The 23,953-nt window shown below is 48.8% G+C and overlaps 1 protein-coding gene across 3 annotated transcripts in view; it reads right to left on the reverse strand.

Moving 5' to 3' along the window:
- PTPRJ (protein tyrosine phosphatase receptor type J) overlaps window positions 1-2,597 on the reverse strand; it is a 176,949-nt gene extending 174,352 nt beyond the window's left edge. For all 3 annotated transcript variants that reach the window (XM_047775711.1, XM_047775710.1, XM_047775709.1), the window contains exon 1: window positions 2,121-2,597. In XM_047775711.1, the coding sequence (XP_047631667.1) occupies window positions 2,121-2,561 (441 nt within the window). In that variant the 5' untranslated portion in view covers window positions 2,562-2,597. The remainder of the gene's footprint in view (window positions 1-2,120) is intronic.
- Window positions 2,598-23,953: the final 21,356 nt, after the last annotated feature.

Raw genomic sequence — 23,953 nt, forward strand, 5'->3', positions numbered from 1 at the left:
AATGTATCCAAAAACAAGAAATAAAAAGAGTCCTCTTGAGTTTCTATAGAACAATTTAGAGAGGAAGGAAATATCTGAATAGGGGACAAGTGTAGCGTGGCAAGATGCTACTGAAATACAAGGAAGGATTGGGCAATAAATAAATTTACCCAAGAAAGTTTTCGCTGATTCAAAGCACAGCTAGGAACCACCACGGCCCAAGCAAAAACAGTAAATAATACAATAAAATATGTATGGACTAAAGTAAACTAAAAATAAATGACGATCAAGTATGTCTTTAGTATTAACTTTGGTACAAGAGATCTTCAATATGAAGCAATTTTTTTTTTCATCTTATATACTGTCCTTCATCAATTTCTTTACAGGGACAGGGAGAAGACAGCTCACACACTCTGTACCTTAATGATAATCCCATTTGGATACGCTTTAATGTTTACAAAGCTCTTTCAGACACTAGCCAGTGAAAGCCCCTCCATGGGGCAAGTGGTGTTACACCCATACGACCAAAGCTATTAACTGAGGACGGAGGAGACTAAAGGGCAGGACCAACCTGAACCTGGCCCTGGAGCTGGTCTTCTGACACCTAATCCAATATTCTCTGCAGGAGGTCACAGTGCCTTCCAAGGCCTTCAGGAGAGCCAGTTCAAAGCCTGCCCAGGAAAACTGTAGGGGACATTAACATCCAGAATGCCCCTTGGGTGCTGAGAGTTAAGCAGCCCCCAGGCCCCAGCTGCCTTCTGGTCCTGCCTGCTGGGTTGCATTGCTTCCCCAAGGCTGATGTTTCCGCTCTCAAACAATCCTTGTTATTTGAGCTTGGAAAAGAATCAGAAAAAAATATATAGATATATACATACATATGGATAACTGAATAACTCTATGTCTGAAACTAACACGAGACTATAAATCAACTGCACTTCAATAAGAAAGAAGGAAGGAAGGAAGGAAAGAAGGAAGGAAAGAAGGAAGGAAGAAAGGAAAGAAGGAAGGAAGGAAGGCGGGCAGGCAGGCTGGGGGGGGGGGAGCCTGAAAAAAAAAGTTTTTCCCGAAACCTGGTTTCCACCCTAGCCAATAACTCACTTTCCAGGTTTCAAACACCATGTCTTTAGAGCTGCTGTCTGTATAAAATAAGAGTTTCCTTTATGAAATGCACGACGACAGGGGTATCACCAGGGCCCTGTCCACTGCAGGTTCAAGACCCCAGCAGGCTCCTAGAAGGCTGTGAGGACGAACTCGCTGGCTCGGCTCCTGAAGCAGGGCTGGGTGATGCTACTCCTTCACTTCTCTCCCTGCAGTTCCCTATCTGTGAAATGGGGACGTCTCCCAGCTGCCCTGCCTTAGCCCCAGAGGGAACACCTTTGAAGGGGAAACAGCCCTTTCAGAAAGGTCGGTCACCAAACGCCAGGCACAGCATTATCTGAAAAGCGAAGCTCGAAAACAGGGCGAGGAGGGGGTAGCCGGCGCCCACAAAGCACAAATTAAGCACCCAGGGAAGACAGCAGCTGCTCCGGGGAGAGGACCGTCGCCCGGAGGCACGCCTGCGAGTGGCCACCTTCTCCCGGGGCTGGGAACTTTCCCCAAAAGCAGCGCCCTCCGTCCAGAGGCCCCGGCCTCGCCCGCCGACCGGCCCCGGCTCCCCCCCGGCCGCCGCCACTGCCCTTCGGCCCGGCTCCTGGGGCCCCCGAAGGCCGGGTCGGAGGTCGGCCGCGGCTTGGCCAGGCCCACCGGGCTCCGCGTAGGGAGCCCTCAGCAAACACGCCCCCTCCGGCCGCCCCGGGCGGGTGAGCCGGGCCCTCGCCGGCCAGATGTGACCAGCTTCGGGCAGGGCTGGGCCAGAGACGGCCTGCAGCCCTCGCGAGGGCGGCCACCGGGAGGCTCCGGGAACCCTGGGACCCCAGAGCCCGCCGCCCTTCCTCGGGTACGGGGCAGCCGGGGAAGGGGCTCAGTCGCCGGCGTGAGATGCTGGCCTCCAAGAGGGGGGCCCCGAGGGCGCTGCCCCCCCCCCCCGCCGCCTCCCCGATCCTCTCAGGCAGGGCGCACCGGGCAGGTGCAGGGGCTGCCAGTCCCGCCCCCATCCTCCTGCCCCCACCCCCACCCCCGCCCGGGCCCAGCCGGCGGCTCACCTGGCCCAGGCGCAACAGTAGCAGCAGCGGCGGCAGCGCCCGGAGCAGCCCGGGCGAACGCGGAGGCGGCCGCGCCTCCCGCGCCGCCGGCTTCATGCCCCGCGCGCCCTGGAACGTGCCCCGGACGCGCGAGTCGGGCCCCGCCGTGCGCCCGAGCCCCGGCGCCCTCGTCGCCGCCTCCAGCCACCGCCTCCGCCTTCTCCTCCTCCAGCCGGTCCGCCTTGTCCCCGCTCCGCCCGCCCCGGGCTTCCCCGGGGACATGGCAGCGGCGGCGGCGGCGGCCACACCGCCGAGCCTGGCGCGGCTGCCGCGGGGGGGATGCGTCCCTGGGCGCGCAGGGGCTTCGCTGGGCGGAGCGAGCGGCGCCCACCCCCCGCGCACGGCGCCCTGATCCCGGCTTCTGCGGCTCCGGCCGCTCCCGCTGCCTCCTCCGCGCGTCATGCGGCTCCGGCTGCAGGGAGCCGCGACGAGCGCTCAGCCCCCTCCCTTCCCCCCTCCCCCTCTGAATATTCATCGCTTCCTCCCGCCCGGGCCGGCCCGGCGGCTGCCGAGCACCGCGGCCCCTCGCCGCCCTGCTGCAGCAGCCCCCGCCCCCGCCGAGGCGGCCCGGCGGCGGGGAGGGGGCGGCGGCGCGCCCCGCGCGCGCCCGGGCGGCTCCCCTCAGGCGGGCAGAGGAAGCGCCCCCGCCTTGCCCGCCCTCTCCGCCCAGCCCTCCCACATTCCTGGGACTCAGCACCCGGGACGCGACTCGGCCTCTCTCGAGCCACGAGCCGGCACCCCTCGGCCCCGCTCTTGGCCCCGGGTTTGGGTCACCAGATGCTGAGCGAGAGCCCTGCCGTGGGCACAGCCAGGCCTGCGCTGAGCAACCCGGCGAAGGCCTGGCTGACCTGGCCAAAGGGTGGGCTTGGAGGTGCGTGAACCCCGAAATTGCAGGGGACCGGCAGTGCGTTGTGTTCTCCCCGCCCCCACCCCGGTCCGGGGAGGCAGAGAGCTGGCCTTGGAGCGGGTCCAGTGGTCAGGACCCCAGCTCTGGCAGATGGCAAACCTGGCTCTGCCAGTAGTACTAGCTGTGTGACCTGGGGAGAGGCATTTCACAGCTCTGGGTCTCCTTTCCTCCTCTGTGAAGTGAGGGCAAATACTAGTGGTACTTGGCTAGAGAGACGTGACTACTACGTGAGATAATGAACGGAAGAGTCCTAAACACCCAGCCTGACACGGACACAACGTGGGCCTCAGTAAACTAAAATTAGGTCCTCTAGCAGCTTGCATCACATCGTCAAAGAAGTCCACAGCTGAAACGGGTTAAAGATTATTGCAAATTTTACTGTTATCCCCATGCACAGAGGCGGGCACTGAGGGACTGGGAGGCTAAGCCTCTTGCCCAAGGAAAAGAAATAAATGAAAGGGCCCAAACCAAGAGGTGCTGGGGAGGGAGAGGTGAATTCCAACCAGAAAGAGAGGTGACACTTGAGCTGGGCTTTGAAGGATGGGTTGAATTTCACTAGGCTGATAGAGGGGGGCAGTGTCTTGGGAAGTGGGAGCAACTTGGCAAAAAAACAGGAGTCTGATGCTTCCCGGGCCTTCTGAAAAGCAGGGACTGGGAGGTTGGAGGGTTCACATGTCCAGGAGACTTTGAAAGGCAGAATAATAAGTCTGGGCTGGATCTGATGTGCTGTAGAGCGCAAACCAGGTGTCCAACGCTGCCTCCAGGCACCCCTTGTGCCTCAGGTTCCCCTCTGTGAGATGGGAACACACCTTCACTTAAAGGGTCTAGGCAGCTCCTACCAGGACCACACACACTGAAAACAGAAGATAAGGGGAGGTCACCTGTTGACCTAACACTCCTTGCCACCTTTTGTTTGCACATGATGTCTTTATCATAATCACCAGGAATTCTGTTCCTTCCTGACTTCTCCCCTTCTTGGAGCAAAGACAGGTGGTTTGAAAGGTGTTCCTGAGTGGAGATGGCCAGAGAGAAGGAAAGCAAGACTTAACTGCCCACACTACCAGGTCTTCCGGTTGCCCCAGATTCTCACAGATCCTGCAGACTCTAAGGATCCATCCAGGCCTCCACAGCTTCATGACTGGGGTCTGCAAGCAACTCTGGGAACACCAGTGTGTCCTTTAATTTTTCTCCCAGATGAAATTTATGTTCATGGCTGCATCGGTTGGAGCAGGATTTCCTCATTACGTAGTGATAAAAGAGAATAAACAGTCTTCTCAGTAAAGGGAGTTACAACCTGAATAGTAAACTACCTGTTCAGTCATAAACAGCTCTCCCTGGATGAATGACCTATATGAGACATGAAATTAATCCTGAGTAGGTGCCATCTAAACTGTCCGAGGGCAGGGGTCAGGCCTTTTTCTCCCCTGGTTGCCTTTCAACCCCTCACTCGTTGCCTTACCCAAAGCAGGACCTCAGTGTCTGTGGCCCTGCATGATGTATAAATTTTACAATCATCTACATTTTTAAATATATATATATAAATTTGTAATTGTATGATTTTTAAAAATTTTTTTAATGTAGCTAAATTTTATCCAGGGTAGCGTGGTGTGAAAGTTCAGTTTTGCCACAGGGATAAATTCAGGAAGGATCATTCGCTTTGCAAAAGGATTTGAGACTAGGCTCCAGTATATAAGTCTCTTCCTCAGATGTCACTTCCCCCCCTAGAACTTTCCAGATGTCCTAACCGTGAAGTGGGTACCCTTCCCCCTCCATGCTCTTATAGCTCCATGTGCTAACCTTATTTAACCAGTAATCACCTGTTTATTTGACCATCTAGCTCACTGGACGCCAAGGAAGACCCTTAAGATGGGGACCGCATTTTGTTTATCCATGTATCTCCAGCACATAAAGTCATTCAAATAATATTTATTTAGCTGAATTGAGTACATTCCTGAATAGCAAACTAAAGTGTTAAGTATATGTCTGTACTCGCACACACACACCAAATTCCATTTGCAAACAGCTTTTCAGGAATAAATCTACTGTGCAAAGTTCAAGGCACACTCTCTTTGAGACTATATAATGATATTTGAACTTTTAATCATGTCCACCCTCAAGCAAAAGCTAAAACTTTACTGAAGATGGGATCAGGTGCACAGAGAAAGGCTCAAACCAGGGAGTTAGACAGCAGGGTTCCTGGATGTGTTCCAAAACTGCCCAATAAGAATCATCCAGTGGCAGAGTTCCCATTGTGGCTCAGCGGTAAGGAACCCAACTAGTATCCCTGAGGATGTGGGTTCAATCCTTGGCCCAGCAGAGTGGGTTAAGGATCAGGCATTGCCGTGATGAGCTGTGGTGTAGGTCGCAGATGCAGCTTGGATCCTGTGTTCCTGTGGCTGTGGTGTAGGGGGAGGAAAAAAAAGATCACCCAGTGGCTTGTTAGAGTACATATTACCCAACTTTCCTTAGACTGCAGGGGATGTGGCCTGGGAATCTGTCTTTTTAACCAGCTCCTTGGGTGATTCTTACTGTGGTGCAGGACTAGAAGATCTGTCCTATGGCTGCCTGGCACTGTGTCCCTAATAATAATGAAGACCATTCATTGGGTACTTACTAGGTGCCAGGCACTACTCTAGGTACTTGACATCCATCTTTTTCTTTTTTTGGTCTTTTTAGGGCCGCACCCACAGCATATGGAGGTTCCCAGGCTAGGGATCCAACTGGAGCTACAGCTTCCGGCCTACACCACAGCCACAGCAATGCCAGATCCTTAACCCACTGAGCAAGGCCAGGGATCGAACCCACAACCTCATGGTTCCTAGTCAGATTCCTTTCTGCTGCGCCACGACGGGAACTCCTGACATCCATCATTTCTACTCCTTGTAGCAACCCTGTTGTATAGGTATCACTATCACTATTTTATGAACAAAGAAACTAGAGGTTTAGAGAACCTCCAAGAGGCTTAGTTACTTACACAGGCTCACACAGCTTCAGAGAAGCAAAACCAGGCTCTGACACCTTATCTTTCTTACCACTGTCATGGTGTGCCTCCCCTTGACAGTTGCAGATGAGTTAACATAAACCGTTCTGTGTTGGCTGCTATTATTTTTATCATGACTCTCTTGGGCCTCAGTTTCCCCAATTTTAAAATAGGAAGGAAGGGACAGAAGATACAAGACTTTCTACTTCATCCCCCAAGAATGGGGAACATGCAAGGCAACCACGTTTAATGAGAGGTCCACCACCCCAGCAGGAGACAAGCCTGCTGGGCACCAGCCTGGAACCAGGTCACCAGCCCTGCAGGGAGTCCATTCAGCCTGGCAACCCTCAGTTTATTTTAAAAGCCACCATGAGCAAACCATTCTCCAGAGCCCTCCTAAGCGGAATGGAATGCTTCTTGGGAGTCTGATTAGCTAATGTTGCAGGCATGGCTGCCCTGAGACCTTCCTGCCTCATAGACTTGAACTGAATCAGAATGGGAAGGAAGACTTTTAGAAAGTTCTTTCAAAAAAAAAAAAAAAGTAGCACTTCATCTTTATAATAGTAACAGGATGTTTCCTGTGGACTAATAACTGGGCTGTGGTTAGAACTCCATGTTTGGCCACCAGACCTCAGTTCCTCCCTAAACAGTGCCCTAAATCACCTGCCCCTGCACCAAGCCAGGGAGTGCCTTGGCCAGGGCTTTTTTTTTTTTTTTTTTTTTTCCTGTTCTGGACTTCAAGCACATGCAACATGAAGCATTTTCATATTTCTTGTCATGTGTGTGGTGTGTGTCGTGCGTGTTGTATGTTGAGAGAAGAAACAAAGTTTGCTTACAAAGAAACAGTGGCATGTGACAGATTTTCAGAGTGTGGAGAGCAGAACGAGAGCCACTGCTCTCAAGAGTCCCCACCCTTTCCCAAATTTAGGCACCCACAGCGGGCAGCCTCCTGGCTTCTGCAGCTCCCAGCTGTTAGGTCCTGAGTCAAGTTCCCAGAGACCCCAGGGCCTCCATGTTCTAGCAGAACAGACCCAAGACCCAAGGTGTGGGGGGAGCCAGGAACACAGGGAGTGTGTGGCAAGGAGACTTGGGGCCTAGGGGACAGGAGGCTTTTGTCCAGGGCTTGAGAATGACTTCTGCACAAAGAAACAGAAGTGCCAGGCAGGGGCCAAGAGGCAGTCAAGCCTGCCGCAGGAACATCACCTCAAACAAAGAAAGGGCTGAGAAGTGTAAAGACAAGAAGAGGGAGGTAAGCAGGGCTTCTTGGCAGCTGGGTCCTTCCAAACTTGTTAAAAATAAATGAATTTTTTTCAGATTTGAAAGGAAACCTTTTTTTTTTTTTTAAGTTGAAAAGAAAATCTTATTCACATTGGGCTGGATGTGTTCAACACCTGGGTCCCTGCAGTCAGGATAAGAAAGCACCTCATCGGGCAGCAATTGTATAGTGGAATCTTGCTAGTAGAGAGGAAAATACCCTGAAATCTAAATAAGGAAATAAAAATCACATATGGCAATATAGTTACATTATACATATAAATGATATATAAACATATGTAGTGCACATCATATTGGATAGATACATGCATAAGTTTTGCTCATGGCAATAAAGTGTAGTGAGCTTGAGTATGGACTCTGGAGTCATCTACATGGGTTCAAATCCTGGTTCTGCCATGTATTAGCTCTGTGACTCAGAACAAGTTACTTAAGTTCTCTGTACCTCAATATCCTTATCTATAAATGAGAAGGTTCTTGATGATAATATCTGCCCCATAGGGAGTTCCATTGTGGCTCAGTGGGTTAATAACCCGACGTAACATCGGCGAGGACGTGGGTTCAGGGATCCCTGGCCTTGCTCAGTGTGTTAAGGATCCAGCACTGTTGCAAGCTGTGGCATAGGTCACAGAGGCGGCAAGGATCTGGCATTGCTGTGGCTGTGGCATAGACCGGCACCTGCTGCTCCGATTCGACCCCTGGCCTGGGAATTTCCATATGCTGAGGGTGCAGCCATAAAACGAAAAACAATCTGCCCCATAGAATTTTTATAAGTATTAAAATAATTAAAGCACTGATATTACTGCCTAGAATAAAGTAAATACCGTGTAAATGTTTGCCTTTATTAAAATATCTTTTGGGGAGTTCCCGTCGTGGTGCAGTGGTTAACGAATCCGACTAGGAACCATGAGGTTGCGGGTTCGGTCCCTGCCCTTGCTCAGTGGGTTAATGATCCGGCATTGCTGTGAGCTGTGGTGTAGGTTGCAGACGCGGCTCGGATCCCGCGTTGCTGTGGCTCTGGCGTAGGCCGGTGGCTACAGCTCCGATTCAACCCCTAGCCTGGGAACCTCCATATGCCGCAGGAGCGGCCCAAGAAATAGCAACAACAACAACAAAAAAGACAAAAGACAAATATATATATATATATATCTTTTGGGGCCCATATGAAGCAAGCTGGTGTAATGGGGGGGAATATACACTTTGGATCAGAGGGTCAAAGGTTCAGGTCCTGTGCTTACTATGCAATTTTGCCCTCCATTTCCTCACATAAAAACTGGGATGATAATTCATCCTTGTGAAGATGAAAGGAAATGACACATGCAAAGTGCCTGGCACATATTCCAGGGGATCCAAGTGGTAAAGGCATAGTAATTGATGGGGAAAAAAAGGAGCTTAGGAGCCAGAATCCTAACGTTTCATTAACCAAGTGTCAGAGTACAGACAAGTCACTCCTCTTGGGCTTAGTTTCTTGTTTTATAAAACTGGGGTCATATTAGTGTATCAGTCAGGATGAGCTAAGTTATGCCGCAGTAACAAAGACCTCCCAAATCTCAGTGACTGAAAACCATAAATATCTGTATCTTGTTCTCACTACATGTCCTTACAGGTCAGCTCAGGGCCAGGCTCCACATCATCCTCACCCCAGGAGCTGTCTGCTAGAACAGATGCTATCTGCGACATTGCCAATTGCTATGGCAAACCGAAAAAGAGCTTTGGAGACTCTTGAATGGCAATTAAATACTCCATCCTGGAAGAGACACTAATTCTTTTCACTTGCAGATCATTAGCCAGGACTTGTGACTCCACTCAGCTACAAGGCAGCCAGGAAGTACAATCCTACCAAGTGCCCAGAAAGCAGAGCTAGAAATGCCTAGTGAACGGTACACATGACCATCACAGTGACAGAGCCTCCAAAACCTGACAATTGAAAACCTGGTCCAATGAGCAGCAGCATGACGTCCTCTGGGAACTTGTTAGAAATGCGAAATTTCTGCACCCCCACCCCCGGCCCTACTGAGAAGGTTAATTTTGTGAGTGGGCCACGGGATGCTCAGATATCCGGTTAAACATTATTTCTGGATGTGTCTGTAGGGTGCTTCCGGAAGAGAGTCACATTTGGATTGGTGAGCTGAGTAAAGCAGATGGCCCTCCCCAACGTGGGTGGGCACCATCCAATCTGTTGAGGCCTGAATAGAACGAAAAGGGGGAGGGTGGTTGAATTCTCTCTCTCTGGCTGTTTGAGCTGGACAACGATCTTCTCCTGCCCTGGCGTCCCTGGTTCTCAGGCCTTGACTCACACTGGAATCTACTCCTCTAGCTCTCTGCCTCTGTGGCTCTCAGGCCTTTGAACCACACCACCAGCTTTCCTGGGCTCCCAGCTTGCAGGTGGCAGGTCATGGGGCTTCTCAGCCTCCCTAATCACATGAGCCAATACCTTACTTTATTTGTATATATGTTTTTTAAACATATATTTAACCAATATTTCCTATTGGTTCTTTTTCCCATAAGAACCCTAATACACCTACGAAATCAGAATGTGCTTTTTTTTATTTTTCTTTTTAGGGCCACACCTGCAGGTTATGGAAGTTCCCAGGCTAGGTGTCACATCGGAGCTGCTGCTACTGGCCTATGCCACAGCCACATAACAACAGATCCAAGGCATATCTGTGACCTACACCACAGCTTGCGGCAACAGTGGATCCTTAACCCACTGAGCGAGGCCAGGGATCCAACCCACATCCTCATGGACACAGCATCAGATTCTTAACCTGCTGAGCCACACCGGGAACTCCAGAATGTGCATTTGTAACAAGCTCTCTAGTAGACTCCTATATACCTTAAAGTTTGGGAAGCACTGGCCTCGTCCATTGGGTGGCAGGGCAACACGCTCCTTAAAAGCTGGCTCTCAGCCTTTACCAGTGATTTGGTAAAGATGCTTATGTCTGGGCCCCCTCAGAGACTCAGAATTATCGTTCTATTTCTAATAAGAACCGGAGCGCAGGACTCTGCACACAGGTGATACCAATGCAGTTACCGTCTTCCAACCACACGTTGGGAAAATACTTTCGTGTTTGTTCTGAGTCTGTGGGATTTTCTTTTTTCTATGAAGGAAAAATAATTTTTTTTTTTTGGTCTTTTTAGGGCTGTACCCGCGGCATGTGGAAGTTCCCAGGCTAGGGGTCGAATCGGAGCTGCATATGCCAGCCTATGCCTATCCAGCAACACAGGATCCAAGCCACGTCTGAGATCTACACTGCAGCTCATGGTAATGCTGGAACCTTAAACCACTGAGCAAGGCCAGGGATCAAACGCACATCCTCATGGATACTAGTCAGGTTCATTACCACTGAGCCACGATAAGAACTCCCAGGAAAAAGAATTTTAAAAGGTCTACACTACCACAAGCAGAATATGTTTAAAGGGTTTCCTTTTGGAGTTCCCTCATGGCCCAGCAGGTTAAGGATCTGGCATTGTCACTGCTATGGCTCCAGTTGCTGCTGGGGCACAGGTTTGATCCCTGGTCTGGGAACGTCCCCAGGCAGTGGGCATAGCCAAAAAACTAATAATGATAATAATAATTAATAAAGTAAAATAAAATTTAAAAATAGTTGCCTTTTACTTAGAAACTGTAATCCGAGATCAGCTAACTATGGACCAGGCTATGTGCAAGCTACTTTATACACTTTATCTCGTTTAATCCTTGTTTATCCATATATTTATAACCACATCCCTACACCATAGGCACGATCATGACCCCCATTTTATGGTGAAGAAACAACAGCACGTACAGTTTAAGTAACTTGCTCAAGGTCACACAGGAGGCAGACACCAATCTGGCTGCAGCCAAAGCTTGTATTAACCACTCTGAGATTGCTTCCCAGGACAGACATCCTGGCCTGAGGAGGTCCTTCTGAAGAATTCCTTCCCTACTTTCTGGGTCTCCCACATGGCCCTTTAACCTTCAGCCTCTTAAGGACAACATGATACAGATACCCCTGAATTCCCGGCACACACAGTAAGTGAATGGTTTCAAGTCAGGGACATATAGACAAATTCCTCATCTCCTTTGATTCTTATTCATGTGCTGCTGTTGTTTTCCTCTATTGCTATTTTCATCAGGCCTTTTTTTCTTCTGAGCCTTGCCTCCACCCTGTTGAAAGATGCTGTTGCTGCTCTCAGGGTTGAGCATTCTGAGACTCAGGGAATTGTAAAATGCAACCCACAACAAAGAACCTTGGAGGCCATCCAGTCCAACCTGGTTGTTCTACTGATGAAGAAACTGAGGTTCAGAGAAGTTAAGTGACTTGTGAATGGTAACACAGCCAGTCTGGAGATCAAGCAGTGCTTCAGCAATCTTTCTTTCTTTTTTTTTTTTTTTTCTTTTCATGGCTACACCTTTGGCATACAGAAGTTTTCTGGGCTAGGGGTTGAATCAGAGCTGTAGCTGTGGTCTTTGACACAGCCACGGCCACACTGGATCCAAGCAGCATCTGTAATCTAGACCGCAGCTTGCAGCAACAATGGATCCTTAACCCACCCAGTGAGGCCGCATCCTCACGGACACCGTGTTGGATCCTTAACCTGTTGAGCCACAACAGGAGCTCCCTGCAGTCTTTCCTGACGTGCTCCCTCTCCTCTGTGTGACTGGTGGGGAAGAAAATAAGATCTTTCTCATTCTGGGCCTCCACCCTTCTCAAATAACCTCCATTAATTTCTGGGCTGTTAAGAAATGTCTGTATAACTGGCCAATGGGGACCTGCATTATAGCACAGGGAACTCTACTCAATATTCTGTGATAATCTATGTGGGAAAAAAATCTGAAAAAGAATGGTTTTGTGTATATGTATAACTGAATCACTTTGCTGTATAGTAGAAATTATCACAACATTGTGAATTAACTATCCTTCAATAAAACTTTAAGTTTTTTTTAATTTTTAGGGAATTCCTGTTGTGGCTCAGCAGTAATGAACCTGACAAGTATCCATGAGGATGTGAGTTCGATCCCTGGCCCTGCTCAGTGAGTTAAAGATCCAGCATTGCCATGAGCTGCAGTGTAGGTCACAGACAAGGCTCGGATCTGGTGTTGCTGTGGCTGTGGTGTAGGTGGGTAGCTGCAGCTCCGATTTGACCCCTAGCCTGGGAACTTCCACATGCTGCAGGTGCAGCCCTAAAAAATTTTTTTTTTTTAATTTTTAAAAAGTACAATTAGGAAGTTCCTATTGTGGCTCAGCAGGTTACAAACCCAGCTAGTATCCATGAGGATTCGGTCCCTGGCCTTTCTCAACGGGTTAAGGATCCGGTATTGCCATGAGCTGTGGTCGTAGTTGTGATCCTGGTGTAGGTAAGGCTACAGTCAATGTCCTCAAGGTCTTGGCGTTTCTGGCAGAGCTGGGTTTTCTTCACTCTGGTCCCTGCTGACACAGTGACAACCTGGAGACTCACTGTGCCTGGAGTGAGACATCCATATCAGAGAAGCATAAACCTAAACAGGACAGAGCAATGAAGGAAGCCTGCCTGACTCTATAACTCAACCTGGCATTTGTTACCTGGGAAGATCCCTGGCTCCTGGCCTCCTGGCCTTCAGCATCAACCTGAGGCAGGTGTGTTCTCTGCATGCCTGAATCTTACCCAAGTGTTAGCCAGCCAGCTCAACCTTCCAGTGCCAGAGCTAAAAGGGAGCTGAGAGGTCATGCATTCAACTCCTGATTTTACCAATACACACATGACTACCAAAGGAAGTCAAAGACTGTAGGGAAAAGTCAGAATGGGGATTGATAGGTAGGTGGAATATAAAGACAGGTACACACACATCCCATGCACACACATACACACAGTGTATGTCATTTTAAAATGTACAAAGTTCTTTCATGTATTGTCACTGCTGTAGCATGGGTTCAATCCCTGGCCTAGGAACTTCTGCATGCCACTGGTACAGCAAAAAAAAAAAAAAAAAGGATGATACTCAAGAAAGTTTATCCTGTCAGACACAGATTCTGATGATAGAAACCAGCCCACAGCCCTACAAACATTAACTATGACTACATTTGGACACTCCTGAGAAATGGGCTCCGCTACCATTTCCATTTTACAGATGAGGAGATTAAGGCTGACACAGATTGGCATTTAGCCCTGTTCACCATCATGAGTAAGATTTATGTTTGCTTGTTTGCAAGTCAAAGAGATAACTTAAGCAAAAGGGGGGGTTTATTATGAGAATACTGAGGTATCTCACAGACCCCCAAGGCGGGAATACCCAGGGCCTCCCCCAGCCCAGCACCAAGACCTGGAAAATGACCAAGAAGCCAGGCCAGTTGTCTCTGCACATCTGCACAGCTGCCTCTTGCTTCTCTCCTGCAGGCTGCTTTCACTGTATCTCTGTGCACTTCTTTCCAGTTCTTCTCACCTCTGTTTCTTTCTTTTGTTTTTTCTTTTTTTCTTTTTCTTTCTTTCTTTCTTTCTTTAGGGCCTCAGATGCAGCAAATGGGAGTTCCCAAGCTAGGGGTCAAATCCAGGCTACAGCTGCTGGCCTATGCCACAGCCATAGCAACACCAGATCTGAGCTGCATCTGTGACCTATGCTGCAGCTTGCAGCAACGCTGTATCCTTAACCCACTGAGCAAGGCCAGGGATCAAACCTGAATCCTCATGGATACTACTCAGTTTCTTAACGCTCTGAGCCACAACAGAAACTCCATGTTTTTTTGTTGGTTGTTTTCTTTTCTTTTTTGGCCACCCTGGGGCGTGCATAGAGAGTTCGAAGCCAGAGTTGCAGCCTACATCACACTAATGTCAGATCCTTAACCCACTGTCCCAGGCCAGGATTGAACCTGCATCCCAGCGCTCCAGAGACACTGCTGTGCCACATCCTGTTGTGCCACAGTGGGAACTCCTATTTCATGCATTTACCGTGACTCCTAGACCTTATCAAATCCCATTTCTCAGAAGGATTCTGATTAGCCCAGCTTGGATCATGTGCCCACCCTGTTCCATTTGATGTGGCTGTGGGGACAGGGTCATATTTTATAATGATCGATACCCAAGGCCACCCCACTGAAAGGCAGATGCACAGACAGGAGCAGCAATGAGTTGAGCAGACAGCCCAAAGTCTATCAGCTATGGTCGCACAGGTCACACAGAGCCAGGGCTCAGACCCGCATCTCTAGCCATTCACAATGGAATGCCTTTCCCTTAAGAGCCCTGATCCGTCCATCCCCAAGGCCATGTCCACGTGCATGGCTGCTCACTCTGCACTAATCTCTGGATGCCAAGGGATGTCCCTGATGCCCTGGAAGGGTTTAGGCCAGGGGCCAAGATTCAATTCCAGCTATTCCTGCACACAGACCAATGGAGATTCCCCGACTGGTTCCTCAGGGTATTGATGAAATTAGAGAAGCAAAGGAAAGCTCAAACCTGCCTTCAGTACTGAAGCCCCAACATCTGGCCTGCTTCTTGTCCTCTGGTTGTCTGAGCACCCCCACCACCACCCCGGGAGGGCCCAGAGTCGTGGCTGGCCCTGTGGGGAGCACTGCATGGAGCCATGGCAGGTAGAGGAAATATCTGAGGGGAACCTGGAAATCTGAGGCCTGCTGGGAAGCAGGCAGAAAGCTAGGGCCCTTGAGACAGAGAAAGGCATCACAAAAGGCCAGAGCTGTACTGAAAGGGCAGGGGATATGGCCAAGAAAAGAACCCAAAGCAGGGGGAGAGCAGGGAATGGAGGCTGTGTCTGCAGCTGGCTCTTAAGGACCACGGTGGGGTGGGGCACGGCACATGCACCTTGCAGGCGGGAACGGGAGCAAATCCAGTCTCCCTGGAGGCTCATTGGCAGTATGTATTAAAACGTCTTTAATAATAATAAAACAAGAATAGGAGTTCCTGTCGTGGCGCAGTGGTTGGCAAGTCCAACTAGGAACCATGAGGTTTCGGGTTCGGTCCCTGCCCTTGCTCAGTGGGTTAAGGATCCGGCATTGCCGCGAGCTGTGGTGTAGGTTGCAGACGCGGCTCGGATCCCGCGTTGCTGTGGCTCTGGCATAGGCTGGTGGCTACAGCTCCGATTCAACCCCTAGCCTGGGAACCTCCATATGCCGCGGGAGTGGCCCAAGAAATAGCAACAACAACAACAACAAAAGACAAAAATAATAATAATAATAATAATAATAATAAAACAAGAATAATAAAGGCATCTTTTTTAAATTTTACTTTTATTAGAATATAGTTGATTTTCAGTGTTGTGTCAATTTCAACATAGTGACCCATGAGAGCTCCCTTTGTGGCTCAGCGGTAAAGAATCTGACTAGTGTCCATGGGGATGCAGGTTTGACCCCTGGCCTTGCTCACTGGGTTAAGGACCTGGCATTGCTGTGAGCTGCAATGTAGGTTACAGACGCTCCTCAGATCTGGCATTGCTGTGGCTGTGGTGTAGGCCAGCAGCTATAGCTCCAATTCAACCCCTAGCCAAGGAACTCCCATATGCTGCAGATGTGGCTCTAAAAAAAATGAAAAAACAAACAAACGAAAAATCAATGTAGTGACCCAGTCATACATATATATACATTCCTTTTCTTATATTATCCTCCATCATGGTCTGTCCTAATAGAATGGATATAGTTCCCTGCGTTGTACAGTAGGGCCTCATTGCCGATCCATTCTAAATGTAATAGTTTTCACCTACTAACCCCAAACTCCCCATTCATCCCACGCCCTCCCCCCGCCCCCTCAGCAACCACAAGTCTATTCTCTATGTCCACGAGTCTGTTTCTCTTAATAAAGGCATTTTATCCCAGAAAACCCACGGTGATTGTTTCTCCACTGCCTAGAAAAGATCCTGACACACAGAAGGGACTCTATAAAAAGCTATTGAATGAACAGCTAGATGGTTGACATGTGCATAAAGAGAGATGTAAGCAAGGAATTTCAATACAGTAGCAAATTAGAAACAACCTAAATGCCCACCAATAGGGGACTAGATAAATAAATATGACATAGCCTTATAAGAGAATACTTTAGATATTTAAAATGATAGCGTAGATGTAAACCTATGGATTTGGAAGAATATTCTCAACGTTTTGTTGGGGAAGAAAGCAGGATAAAAATAATGCCATTCTATATAGAGTAAAACATTTTAATATATGCGCAGAGAAAATTAATAATGCATGAAGATGATAACAATGGGAGATAAGATTTCAGATCATTTTAACACTTTCTCTTTTAGTTTATTTCTATCTTCTAAATTTGTCTAACATGACCATGTGTTACTCATAAAAATAATAGGAGAAGGAGTTCCCGTTGTGACTCAGTGGAAACGAATCTGACTAGTATCCATGAGGATGCAGGTTTGATCCCTGGCCTTGCTCAGTGGGTTAAGGACCCGGCATTGCTGTGAGCTGAGATGTAGGTCACAGATGCAGCTTGGATCCCACGATTGCTGTGACCGTGATGTAGCCTGCCAGCTGTCGCTTTGATTTGACCCCATAGGCCGCCAGTACGTCCCTAAAAAGAAAAAAAAAAAAAGGTGAAGTGGGGAATACTCTTGTTGTGGAGCAGATTAAGGATCCAGCGTTGTCACTGCAGTAGCCTGGGTGGCACAGGTTCTATCCCTGGCTCTGGAACTTCCACATGCCGTGGGCACAGCCCCCAAAACAGTGTCAAGCAAAGTCCCTGCCCTCCAGGAGTTGATAGTGGCCACCAGCTGTCTTTTGCTTCCTCTGACCAGGGAGAGACCAAGACAAAGCAGGGGAGGGCTATGGATAGGGGGAACCTGGAGAGACAGGGATGCAACCAGAACCAGGGAGAAGCAGAACAAAGGCCAGCAATGATGGATAAGAGCCAACAACATCAGTGAGAATCGAGCTTAGCAGAAAAAAAATTTAAACTCTAAGTGTGTACTAAGTCCTCTGCTAGATTCTGTGCTGGGGATACAGGTGTAAGGATAATCAAAATAGCAAGGCCCCTATTTTCATGGATTTACAGTTCAGCGGCAGAGGGGGGATTGACTGATCCAATAAAGAAGTAAATAAACATAGCAAGAAAAATACCTGACAGTAATAAGCACTGTTCTTTTTTTTGGCCATGCCTGTGGCCTGTGGTAGTTCCCCAGGCAGGGACTGAACCCACACCACAGCAGTGACCTGAGCCACTACAGTGACATCAGCTCCTTAACCCACTGCACCACAAGGGGACACCAGCACTATTCATTTTTGAGCTTCATCCAAATATCCCCATTGTCTTACTTCAAACGGTGAATGCCATGAGGAAGCCACCATAATATAATGAACAGGAGTTCCCGTCATGGCACAGTGGTTAATGAACCCAACTAGGAACCAGGAAGTTGCAGGTTCGATCCCTGGCCTTGCTCAGTGGGTTAAGGATCTGGCTTTGCCATGAGCTGTGGCGTAGGTCGCAGACGTGGCTCAGATCTGGCATTGCTGTGGCTCTGGCATAGGCCGGAGGCTATAGGTCCAATTCGACCCCTAGCCTGGGAACCTCCATATACCGCGTGTGCGGCCCTGAAAAAAAGATCTGACAGTGGAATGTAAGGAAAAAATGTGCTGTGCAAGCCACCCCCAGGTTCAGCCCATAAAACTTCCTATGTTATGGGCCCAGGGCAGCCCTCAAAATGATCTTGTTGAAACTGGCAAAATCTATGTACTTAGTTCCCTGAACGACTATGTGGAGTGAAGGCCTTGCTGCCAATAAGGAGCATGAGCAAGAAATCAACCTTTAGAGTGTTAACCGATGTGGTTTTAGGGTTTATCTTTCACAGCAGGTAGCGTTGCTTTAACCCACCCAAAGCGCAATGTTGAAGATTTAGCCATTCCTTAGAAGGAAAACCTGAATAGGTTCCATTTAAATCATGACAGCTTCTGGAAAACAAAATCAGGAACCGCACAACTGTTAGGGGGTGATGTGTACATTGCAATATTGTATTCCATCCACTTGTGACTTTTTTCATATTTTTACATCTAGGGTAAGGTAGTGTGTTGTAATCGATGGCATCTCAAATTGCTGGAGGTCAGGAGACAGTCGTGCTGTCGTTGCTCCTGATCACATGTGCATGATCTTGGTCACAGCTCTCCTTCTTGTCTTTCTTTCCCATGAGTTTTGTACACGCTTAGCACCCCAGGTGTCGATGTAATCACCACTGACAATGTCAGCAAAAAAAAAAAAAAAAAAAGATTCCATGCTGATTTGGCCCTGAAATGAGAAGTTATTGTGGATTAAAAAGTCAAGGAAACAGAGCAGCTAGATACATGATAAAAATCTCTGTCTACCTGAGACTTAAAAGAGCTCCTTCAATAGGCGTCACATGGAAATTCTAAGTGATAGAAAAGCTGTGCGTCATGGTTCTCTGTTTCTTAGAAATACATCAGTAACAGTGTGGGCTGTAATTGATGGGAGCCTTAGATTTGGTGAAATTGTCAATACATCACAACTTCAGTAATTTCAACCAAAGAAGGAATAATGGTGTAAATAACGGTGATAATAGGAGTTCCCGCGGTGGCTCGGCAGTAACAAGCCCAAACTAGTATCCTTGAGGACTCAGGTTCGATTCCTGGCCTCACTCAGTTGGTTAAGGATCCGGCATTGCTGTGAGCTGCAGTGTAGGTCGCAGACATGGCTAGGATCCTGAGTGGCTGTGGCGGTGGTGTGAGCTGGCCAATTGGACCCCTAGCCTGGGCACTTCCATAAGCCATGGGTACAGCCCTAAAAAAATTAATAGTAGGAGTTCCCGTCGTGGTGCAGTGGTTAACGAATCCGACTAGGAACCATGAGGTTGCGGGTTCGGTCCCTGCCCTTGCTCAGTGGGTTAACGATCCGGCGTTGCCGTGAGCTGTGGTATAGGCTGCAGGCGCGGCTCGGATCCCGCGTTGCTGTGGCTCTGGCGTAGGCCGGTGGCTACAGCTCCGATTAGACCCCTAGCCTGGGAACCTCCATATGCCGCAGGAGTGGCCCAAGAAATAGCAAAAAAAAAAAAAATTAATAGTAACAGTAATAAAAATATAACAACTTGCACTCGCCAAGAGCCAACCATGTGCCAGGCAGCCCGATGCTTTACTCACATTATCTCATTTAATCATCCTGACAACACTGAGGTGGGTATTCTTATACATGATTGCAAATAGTCCTAAGTGCCAGAAAGGAAGCGAACAGGGAGCTCTGAGGAGGAACATAAGTCAGATGAGGGCGGGAGGTGAGGGGGCGGGGGCAGACCTCCCTGAGGAGGCAAAGAGACCTGAAAGCTAATAATAGGCAGCAATTATTGAGCATTTACCATGTATCAGGTACAATTCAAAGTTTATTGTGCGAGTTCCCATCATGGCCCAGCAGAAACAAATCTGACTAGTATCCATGAAAACACAGGTTCAATCCCTGGCCTTGCTCAGTGGGTTATGAATCTGTCTGGCATTGCTGTGAGCTGTGGCGTAGGTCGAAGATGTGGCTCGGATCTGGCGTTGCTATGGCTGTGGTGGAAGCCAGGGGCTACAGCTCTAATTCAACCCCTAGCCTGGGAACTTCCATATGCCACAGGTTCGGCCCTAAAAAGACAAGAGACCAAAAAAAAGTTTGTTAACACACTCAATTCTCACATAAAACGTAAGAACATTATTACCAGGTCCACTTTACAGATGAGGAGATCAAGACAGGGATAGAAAAGTTAGATGACTTGCTCATAATAACTCAACTAATGAGCGATACACCCAGGGAGTGAACCAAGACAGCATGGCTCCAAAGCCCGCAAATCTCACCACTTCCCCATCCCCTCCGCTGCTTGCAAGAAGTGAGTCATCTCCATTTGCCAATAAGTGCAGCCGTGAGGGAGCTGGTTACAAGCACAAGTGCTGGAGCCAGACTTCCTGAGTTCAAAGCCAGGCTCTGCAACTGACCGGCAAGGGATGTGACCTTCCTAAGCCTCAGTTGCTTCATTCGTTGTGAAGGTTAAGTGAGTTAAGACATGCACAGCACTTAGATCAGAACCAGAATATAGTCGACCCTCAAAACACATTACGTAATATTACCCTCATGCAAGGCTCACAGTAACTCAAAGGAGACTGAGATTCAGAGAGGTTTAGCTATTTGTCAAAACTCACCCATTCCAAAAAAGGAATCAGGGAGTTCCCACTGTGGCACAGTGGGTTAAGAATCCAACAGCAGTGGCTCGGGTTGATCCTTAGCCTAGCACAGTGGGTTAAAGGATTCAGCATTGCTGCAGCTGTGGTTCAGATTCAATACCTGGCCTGGGAACTTCCATACACCAGGGGTGCAGCCATTAAAAAAAGAAGAAGAAGAAGGTGTTCCCGTGGTGGCGCAGTGGTTAACCAATGTAACTAGGAACCATGAGGGTGCAGGTTCGATCCCTGGCCTTGCTCAGTGGGTTAAGGATCTGGCGTTGCTGTGAGCTATGGTGTAGGTCGCAGACGCGGCTCGGATCCCGCGTTGCTGTGGCTCTGGTGTAGGCCGGCGGCTACAGCTCCAATTCAACCCCTAGCCTGGGAATCTCCATATGCTGCGGGAGTGGCCCTAGAAAAAGCAAAAAGACAAAAAAACAAACAAAAAAAAAAGAAGAAGAAGAAAGAAAAAAAAAGGAATCAGAATTCAACCCTAAGTATCTTCACTTGAAGCCCTTGCTTTACACCTAAAGGAGATTCCTATTAAAGATGCGTCGGTGAGTTCCCGTCGTGGCGCAGTGGTTAACGAATCCGACTAGGAACCATGAGGTTGCACGTTCGGTCCCTGCCCTTGCTCAGTGGGTTAACGATCTGGCATTGCCTTGAGCTGTGGTGTAGGTTGCAGACGCGGCTTGGATCCTGCGTTGCTGTGGCTCTGGCGTAGGCTGGTGGCTGGTGGCTACGGCTCCGATTCAACCCCTAGCCTGGGAACCTCCATATGCCGCGGGAGCGGCCCAAAGAAATAGCAAAAAGACAAATAAATAAATAAATAAATAAAAAATAAAAAAAAAATAAAGATGCGTCGGTGGTTTAGATCTTCATTTCAGGAAAGGAGATTCTAACTCTCAATATGACACCTCATTTTAACAACCCAAATCCCACTCAATAGTAAGGCTCTCTCATTGCCAAACTGGATTTCATCTGTTTCATGTTAAGATCATTTCTTCTTTGAGAAGGAGAGAAACTGGAGGGTCTGACCAGTCAGTTTCCTTCTGTCATCTTTCATACACTGTGCTTCACATTCCCTCACCAAGGCAGAGAAGGCAGGGAACATTTTAGACTCTGGCACAACAGAAAAATGTGTTGCATGGAGAGCAGATTGGTGGTGTCCGAAGTGGGAGGTGGTGTCAGAAACTTCCACCTTTCATGGAGTTCCCGTCGTGGCGCAGTGGTTGGCGAGTCCGACTAGGAACCATGAGGTTGCGGGTTCGATCCCTGCCCTTGCTCAGTGGGTTAATGATCCGGCATTGCCGTGAGCTGTGGTGTAGGTTGCAGACGTGGCTCGGATCCCGCGTTGCTGTGGCTCTGGCGTAGGCTGGTGGCTACAGCTCCAATTCGACCCCTAGCCTGGGAACCTCCATATGCCGTGGGAGCGGCCCAAGAAATAGCAAAAAAAAAAAAAAAAAAAAACTTCCACCTTTCAAATAAGTAAGTCACAGAATGTAATGAGCAGCACGTTAATAATGCTATTGCAGGAGTTCCCATTGTGCTTAGCAGGTTAAGAACCTGACCTAGTAGCCATAATGATGCAGGTTCAATCCCTGATCTTACTCAGTGGGTTTAAGGATTCGGCATTGCCACAAGCTGCAGCGTAGGTCACAGATGTGGCTCGGATCTTGTGTTGCTATGGCTGTGATGTAGGCCAGCAGCTGCAGCTGAAATTTAACCCCTAGCCCAGGAACTTCCATATGACCCAGGTGTGGCGATAAATAGAAAACTAGGGCGCCCTAGAGGTTAAGAATGCAGCATTGTCACTGTTGTGGCTCCAGTCACTGCTGTGACATGGGTTCAATTCCTGGCCCAGGGAGCTTCCACATGCTGCTGGCGAGGCCAAAGACATAACTTTTTTAAAAAAGAAAAAAAATAGGAGTTCCCATCGTGGCGCAGTGGTTAGCGAATCCGACTAGGAACCATGAGGTTGCGGGTTCGGTCCCTGCCCTTGCTCAGTGGGTTAACGATCCGGCGTTGCCCTGAGCTGTGGTGTAGGTTGCAGACGCGGCTCGGATCCCGAGTTGCTGTGGCTCTGGCGTAGGCTGGTGGCTACAGCTCCGATTCGACCCCTAGCCTGGGAACCTCCATATGCCGAGGGAGCAGCCCAAGAAATAGTGAAAAGACAAAAAAAGAAAAAGAAAAAATAATACTACTATTGTATATTTGAAAGTTGCTCAGAGAAGAGTCTTGAAAGGTCTCATCACCTTTCAAGAAAGATTTGTAACTAGCGTGATGATGGGTGTTTACTAGACTTAGTGTGGTGATCATTGCACAGTATGTACAAATATCAAATCATTATGTCGTACATCTGGAACTAATGTTATATGTCAATTATATCTCAATTAATAATCCTAATACCAATGGAAGGCAAAAGGAGTGTGTTTTGTGAATGAACAAAGTCAGAGAACAGATACATGGTCTCGTACGTCCCCCTGGATCAGACAGACCCCATTCACCCCCACCCCTGCCCACCCCGCCAGCTTTTCTTTGACTGCCTTTTCTTAACCCCAGTGTTTCTCAACAAGGATGTTGTGAGGGCATTCTGAGGACACTGCGGAGTTGAAGGGCCCTTGGTATGTGGTGACACCCTGGGTTTCCTTGTTCCTCATTCCCTTGGGCCATTTTTTGACCAAGAGGGTAGAGATGGAGATTGTGTGTGTGTGTGTGTGTGTGTGTGTTGGGGAGGGGGTGCTGACATGGGGTGGGGGGCAGGTGAAGGACATGTGGCCCAAACCCTCACACACACATCCTAACAGCCTGTCAAGGTCACAGGTGTCACAGACAGAGGAAGGTTGGGATCTCTGCTGAACATTCACCATCAAGCTGGGAGCCCTGGGCCTTTGGTTACGAATGATGGAAATCTAGCTCAACACATGAGGAAAAAAGAAAGGTGCGTCTGGTTCCCATAACTTGGAATTCCAGGGGTGGTACTAGTTTCAGGTATGAATCTAGACATTCAAACAAGACTTTTAACTTTTCTCTCTCTGTTTCCCTCTCTGCTCTGTTACTTTTCTCTCTGTATTTGATGGTTCTCTCTTCTCAGAAGCCAGACCCTTTTCAAATGATGGCTGCTGAAAACCCTCCGTCGACCTCCTTCCAGCTTGCAGAGAGCTCTGGCCATCGTGACTGTGTTTATGTTGGGGGCAGTGGGAAGGGCCAAGATCCTTCCCTTTTGTCAAGGAAATCAAAAGTTTTCTCAGAAGCCCCAGTGCAGATGGCCCCTCACGCCTTATGAGCAACATCTAGGTCACATGGATACCCCTAGTGGCAAGGGAGTCTGGAAAAGTGCGGGAAAGGTTGTGATGGGCTTAGATGTAACTGTGATCCATTGCCTAGAGCTGGCCATGTGATCACCCAGAACAAAATCAGGGTTTCTTAAGCCAGGAGGAAAGGAGACCCGTTGGTAGGGTGTCTACTCCAAGAAAGTATCATGAGGCAACCTGGCTAGATCACACAAGAAGCCCAGGGAGGGAGTTCCTGC

This window comes from Phacochoerus africanus, chromosome 4 (genome assembly GCF_016906955.1).
Source record: "Phacochoerus africanus isolate WHEZ1 chromosome 4, ROS_Pafr_v1, whole genome shotgun sequence".
Lineage (NCBI taxonomy): Eukaryota > Metazoa > Chordata > Mammalia > Artiodactyla > Suidae > Phacochoerus > Phacochoerus africanus.